This window comes from Lithobates pipiens, unplaced genomic scaffold (assembly GCF_037356315.1).
Source record: "Lithobates pipiens isolate NorthernLeopardFrog02 unplaced genomic scaffold, aLitPip1_a1.2 Scaffold_13, whole genome shotgun sequence".
Taxonomy (NCBI): Eukaryota; Metazoa; Chordata; class Amphibia; order Anura; family Ranidae; genus Lithobates; species Lithobates pipiens.
In genome coordinates, this window is record NW_027507718.1 from 409,285,325 (window position 1) to 409,291,324 (window position 6,000).

The following is a 6,000-nucleotide window of genomic DNA, read 5'->3' on the forward strand; positions in this document are numbered from 1 at the left end:
TCAACCAACTTGTTCCTCACCACTTACGACAAAATATAACATGTTCATTAAAATAAAAATCTCTGCAGGAGTTTCAGTTTGGCTTTGTGCTTATCATGTCTTGGGTTCCTGATGTTGCTAATAGAGCCTATCCAATGTTGCATTCCCAAGGAAACCCAGTAATCTTAGCAGAACATGTATGAAGGTCATAGCTATCAACAGTAATTCACAAAATATACTTTTGGCGCGGCTATTTCTGTGCCTAAAGGTACATTATTTGCAAAGGGAATGAAATTGGAAATTGCTCTAAACCATAACAACTAATTATAAATCACGTTTTATAAGTGTTACTTCAACAGACAGGTGTTGGATGTTCTGGTTTAGAACCCCTGGTAGCTTTTAGACAGATGGTTGTAATCTTTGCTCAGATATGCTGAGTAATATTTGGAATTCCAGGATGTTATCTGAAGATCCTGCGGTAGTCACGTTATTTTTAGCTCGCCATGTTGTTAAGAGGGGCATTATATTCACGGTGTCTTGATTTGTTCAATATATAATGTATTTTTTCTATATATGCAATAAGTTGCTGGCATCATATGTAAATATGAATTCCAGTTTCACCCCTTTTAATTAATAATCATTCAACGTTAACAATAAAAAAAAAAAAAAATTAAAGGAAACGTTGGTTAAAAAGTTAGCCCTGTGGGCATTTATTGTACACAAAAATAAATAAGTTACAATTTACAAAGCAAAAAGCACAAATGGCTTTTAAAGTGCAATTCATAAATCTGTCAGCCTCAACCTTGATATTCATTGGCTAACTAAGAGACACAGATGGTTCATCAGCCATGTATCTCTTTTATTAAAATCAAAAAGAAACATAGCGCCCCCTAATGTCTGAAGATGTAAGCCCCCAGAACATTAATTTTACCACAGGGAAGGAAAGTGCAGATACAAAGCAAATTTACACAATGCCTTACAGACGGACTGCTCTGAAGACTTTGCATGTGGTGTCACATAAATACACCCTACTTATAGGAGGTATATTATGAGTCAAAGCCACATCTGTCCACTGTCATATTACCACTGCCAGACAGAATATCTTCTTATAGACATGGACATTGTGGCATTCATCCACTGAAAACAGCACTTTGTTGGGTATAAGAATAAAGGTATACTGTGGTAAAATTAAAAGGGGGATGTTTTCCTACTCCAATTTCCCACTACAATAGTATTTAGTGTGAATCCCGTTTGAGTCCACAAAATGTTCATTGCATTTCATCCCGCATTTCAGGTATCCACCAGTCATCTTCCTGAAATGTTTTCACTGACTTCCATATGCCATGTAATCCATTGTTCAGCTTGGCTCCTCCATGCCACCTTACCACCCCTCTGTCCTTATGTCTGTGCTGCTTCCCAGCCAGCAATGTCAAAGTTAATCCATGTTAGCACCTTCAGAGCTCTCTTTTATTCTCTGGAAGAACAAAAAAAACAACAGCTGCCACAGACATTCTTCAGACAGATGTAGCAGTCCTCACTTTGGCAGACAGGACTTGTTTAAAGCGTCTTTTCAAGTCCTGCATGTTTGGAGACTTTGGCCGTGGGATGAGAGAGTTTTTCCTCTTCTCCGACGTGCTGGTAACCTGGTGCTTGCTGATCTCTTTACAGAGGACCTGAAAGGCGTTGTACACGTCAATATAGTTCTCGCTGACGCTGACTTCATAAAACGTGCAGCCCAGCATGTTGGCCAGCTGTAGTCCGTGTTGTGGTTCCACCTGCTTGAGGTGCAACAAGTCCGCTTTGTTGGCCACAATAACAATAGGAACTCGGTTGTCGGGATGGAGCTGGCGCACGTACTGGTGAAGGTGGTTAATAAGTTCATAGCTTTTACAGTCTGTGATTGAAAAGACAATGACAACAGCATCTGCCCATCTGATAGACCTGTTAAGCTGCTCGTTGCACTCCAGGCTTTGCTCGTGTATCTGGGGAAGGGAAAAAAAATAAATAAAATAAGGTGACATGGTAAAACAATTGAGAGGAAACTGCTTTTCTAATGTGCCACAGAGACACTATTTCCAAAAGTACTTAAGTGCTGTAGAAGATGTATGCAATATCAATCTGTCTACTCCTTCACCCTCCTAACCCAATGTATGTTGATGCAGCTGCAGAATCTGGAATCAGATACAGCCGAGTTTTCTATTCTCAGGAGGAATGTACAGCAAAGAGAGAAAAAGACTTTGTAGTGGGGCAGGAAGGGAAATGAGCTGGCTAGACAGTGAGTCTGGAAAGTAAGAAGATATAAGCTGGAAGCAGTTACATCTGGACAGCTGCCCATTCTCAACTGCTGTAACTAGACAAATTTCTGTGAGCGCACACAGCCATCCTAGGAGGACTAGACAGAATGGCAAAGAAATGAGCCTATACGTGTCCCCAGTTCCAGACCATTTACAGCAGTTGGATTCAGTTCAAGAGTTCACCGAGTCACCTATAGTACTCTCACGCAGAGGCTTGCATCTCCTGAACTGTTTTCTTAGGATACGTAGCACACAGCTAGCTCAGCAATCCGCTGTAGCCCTAAAGCTAATAAAGCTCTCTTTTATTTGTTCTGCTAAAATAACAGAATAGCAACCAAGCCAACCATATGACACCAAAAGGTTGACACTGTAGATTCCATTTACGAAAACTGGAGAGTGCAAAATCTGGTGCAACTCTACATAGAAACCAATCAGCTTCCAGTTTTTTTTTGCCAAAGCTTAATTGAACATGCTGAGGTTAGAAGCTGATTGGCTACCATGCCAAGCTACACCAGATTTTGCACTCTCCAGTTTTAGTAAACCAACCCCTGAGTGACTGATGGAACTAATTACAAGTTTCTGCCCCATAAACAGCTGAGGGATTAGTAGGGACATTGGAGATCAGAAAGTGGATTTACCTGAACACCTGGTGTGTCCTGCACCTGGATGGCGAGATTCATTCCATCGATCTGCACTTGACGGCTGTACAGGTTTCCTAAGAAAACAAAGGCACAGTTCATTAGGGAAGGGTGGAATGGACAGGAGGGAAATACAGAGCTGTCAGACATATGTTAGCATGCACTCTATGTTCTGATCACTATGCCAACAGCAGCAAGTCAATCCATAAACCCACAGTCCTTACCTGCATTTCTTTCGTAGTCGCCAATAAACCGCTTGGTGAGAAATCGGACCACCAGAGCTGCAAGGAAAGAAACAAGAGAATGGTAAGCTGATTGTAAAATGCTGCTTTTCCCCCCCACTACCCCATCAACAGATTTCTTCTACAAGTGGGCGAGCTGCAGGTGGTGTCTCTCCATACAGCAATTGTTTTACATTACAATACCCCCGCACAGCCACTGGCACAATTAGTGGGGCACTCGTACAGAAACGACCATTAGCGTCAAACAATTATACTGAAATAAGTATAACCTATGTGATTATCTAGGCAATTATAGGACAAATTACCATCACCTTCATGCTGGGTATAACTGAGTGATCTTATATTTAGTACTGCTGAAGAATGCATTCTGAATGCAAATTCATAAAAAAAAAAAAAAAAAAAAACGAAATGCCGCTCAGTATTATAATAACAGGCTGAGCAGAATGATACGTCATTGATAAATTCTGCTGCAAAAGGTTATTTTCATTCAGGAAACGGTTTCCTAGGTTACGATGGTATGGGCTGGCATCCTTCAATGGAGTGTCAGAACAATCAATAAGCAGAAGGGTGATGTAGAATTTCAAAAAATCTATGTAATAATATTATATGTGTATATATATATATATATATATATATATATATCATTTTTGTATATATATAGTAAATGTATATTATCATAATATATTAAAATATTATAGTTTTTAATATAATAATTTACAAAATATAATAATTTTAAAAAGGATCTAACTATATAAGTGCAATTTAGTCTTATCAGTTATCTAAATAGCAGTAAGATTATTTGCTCATTTATGAGATTTCTGATCTGTTTTTCTCTCTCTATATATAAATACTGGAGAGAAGAGAGATAAAGAGAAATGATTTGGAAGCTGCACAGTGACTCACCTGTCTTGCCCACTCCACTGCCCCCAATCACAGCGATCTTGATGACTCGGCTGCTGCCATTGCTGGTACCCGCAGAGTCGGTGCTGGCAGCCGGTGGGCACTCGCTGATAGTGCACATGTTCTGGATCAGACGCATCCTGCCAGTCTCTAGTAGTGGAATGGTGCAGAGAATGGAGAAGGGTGCAGTCTGTGGAGACTTGTGCTGTTTGTAGATGGGGTGTCTGTGTATACTGATAGTGTGCCTATGATCCCAGCAGTGCTGTGTCCCCTCTGGTCCTCCTCTCCTCTCCTCTAATCCTCCTCTCAGCTCCTGGCTCATCTGATCTATACTCTGCACAGCCCGGCTGTTTTGTTATAGAACAGACAGCAGTAGGGCCCCTCCCCTCCTATGCTGACAGCCAATTACCGGCCCGCGCAGCTCGCCTGTCCCGCCCCCTCTCCCGGGTGTGTGTGTGTTGTGTAATATTGTCATGCACAGTCAGTGGGGGGGACATGGCTCTACAATGATAATCCTCATCACAACATAGCAGGACTGCCGTCAGCACAACCCGCAGCCTTTCATCGGGCATTGCTCTTCAGTCACTGTGACGAATTATCTACACACAACATGCAGATCCCTGAGTGAGATCTGTACTATGGGGAGGAGGGTGACACCGTGAGTGTGATCTGTACTATGGGGAGGAGGGTGACACCATGAGTGAGATCTGTACTATGGGGAGGAGGGTGACACCATGAGTGAGATCTGTACTATGGGGAGGAGGGTGACACCATGAGTGAGATCTGTACTATGGGGAGGAGGGTGACACCATGAGTGAGATCTGTACTATGGGGAGGAGGGTGACACCGTGAGTGTGATCTGTACTATGGGGAGGAGGGTGACAACGTGAATGTGATCTGTACTATGGGGAGGAGGGTGACACCATGAGTGTGATCTGTACTATGGAGAAGAGGGTGACACCATGAGTGAGATCTGTACTATGGGGAGGAGGGTGACACCATGCGTGAGATCTGTACTATGGAGAGGAGGGTGACACCATGAGTTAGATCTGTACTATGGGGAGGAGGGTGACACCATGAGTTAGATCTGTACTATGGAGAGGAGGGTGACACCGTGAGTGTGACCTGTACTATGGGGAGGAGGGTGACACCATGAATGTGATCTGTACTATGGGGAGGAGGGTGACACCATGAGTTAGATCTGTACTATGGGGAGGAGGGTGACACCATGAGTTAGATCTGTACTATGGGGAGGAGGGTGACACCATGAGTTAGATTTGTACTATGGAGAGGAGGGTGACACCATGAGTTAGATCTGTACTATGGGGATGAGGGTGACACCATCAATGTGTGTTGTTTTTATTATGAGTGGGGATGCATGTATGCTGACTTTTTATCTTCATGCCATGTATCTATGCACGAAGGTAAAAAAACCTTCTGTGTGCAGCATTCTCCCAACCCTGCTAATACTTACCTGAGCACCCTCTTGATCCAGTGATGTCCACAAGGGCCTTGGCTCTCTGGGGACTTGCACTCCTGATTTGCTTTTGGTGTGAATAGACACACAAAGCCATGGCTCAGGAGCATGCCTGCTTGGTTGCCCCCACAGCAAGCTGCTTGCTGTGGGGGCACCTGGTAGGGAGGAGTAGGACCCGAGAAGAGGAGGATCCGGGCTGCTCTGTACAAAACTACTACAGAGGGTAGGTAAGAATGACATGTTTGTTATTTAAAACAAAAAAACAAGACTTTAATATCGCTTTAAGTTTATAATCTACCAAAACCCCCAGATCCTTCTCCACCATTGATGCCCCCAGTTGTACTCCCCCTAGTATGTATGATGCATATTCTTAGCCCCCAGGTGCAAAAGTTTACATTTGTCAACATTATACCTCATTTGCCACTTAGTTGCCCAATTAGACAGAGCATTGAGGTCGGCTTGTAAATTGG

The 6,000-nt window shown here is 42.9% G+C and overlaps 1 protein-coding gene across 1 annotated transcript; it reads right to left on the minus strand.

Annotated features, from left to right (window-relative positions):
• Window positions 1–665: 665 nt before the first annotated feature.
• RASL11B (RAS like family 11 member B) lies at window positions 666–4,391 on the minus strand. Its single transcript, XM_077477495.1, has 4 exons — window positions 4,057–4,391; window positions 3,136–3,192; window positions 2,912–2,988; window positions 666–1,961 (listed from the first exon to the last, which is right to left on the minus strand). Exons 1-4 carry the CDS (start codon window positions 4,373–4,375, stop codon window positions 1,494–1,496), a joined length of 921 nt encoding a protein of 306 aa, XP_077333621.1. The 5' UTR covers window positions 4,376–4,391; the 3' UTR covers window positions 666–1,493.
• Between the last annotated feature and the right edge of the window lie 1,609 nt (window positions 4,392–6,000).

Bases quoted from the DNA above. Each gene is read 5' to 3' on its own strand.
- RASL11B (XM_077477495.1), bottom strand. From the start codon at position 4,375: ATGAGCCAGGAGCTGAGAGGAGGATTAGAGGAGAGGAGAGGAGGACCA. The intron at 3,193-4,056 runs GTGAGTCACTGT...CTTTCCTTGCAG, and splicing joins CAGTGGAGTGGGCAAGACAG to CTCTGGTGGTCCGATTTCTC. The intron at 1,962-2,911 runs GTAAATCCACTT...TCCCTTCCCCAG, and splicing joins AGGACACACCAGGTGTTCAG to ATACACGAGCAAAGCCTGGA.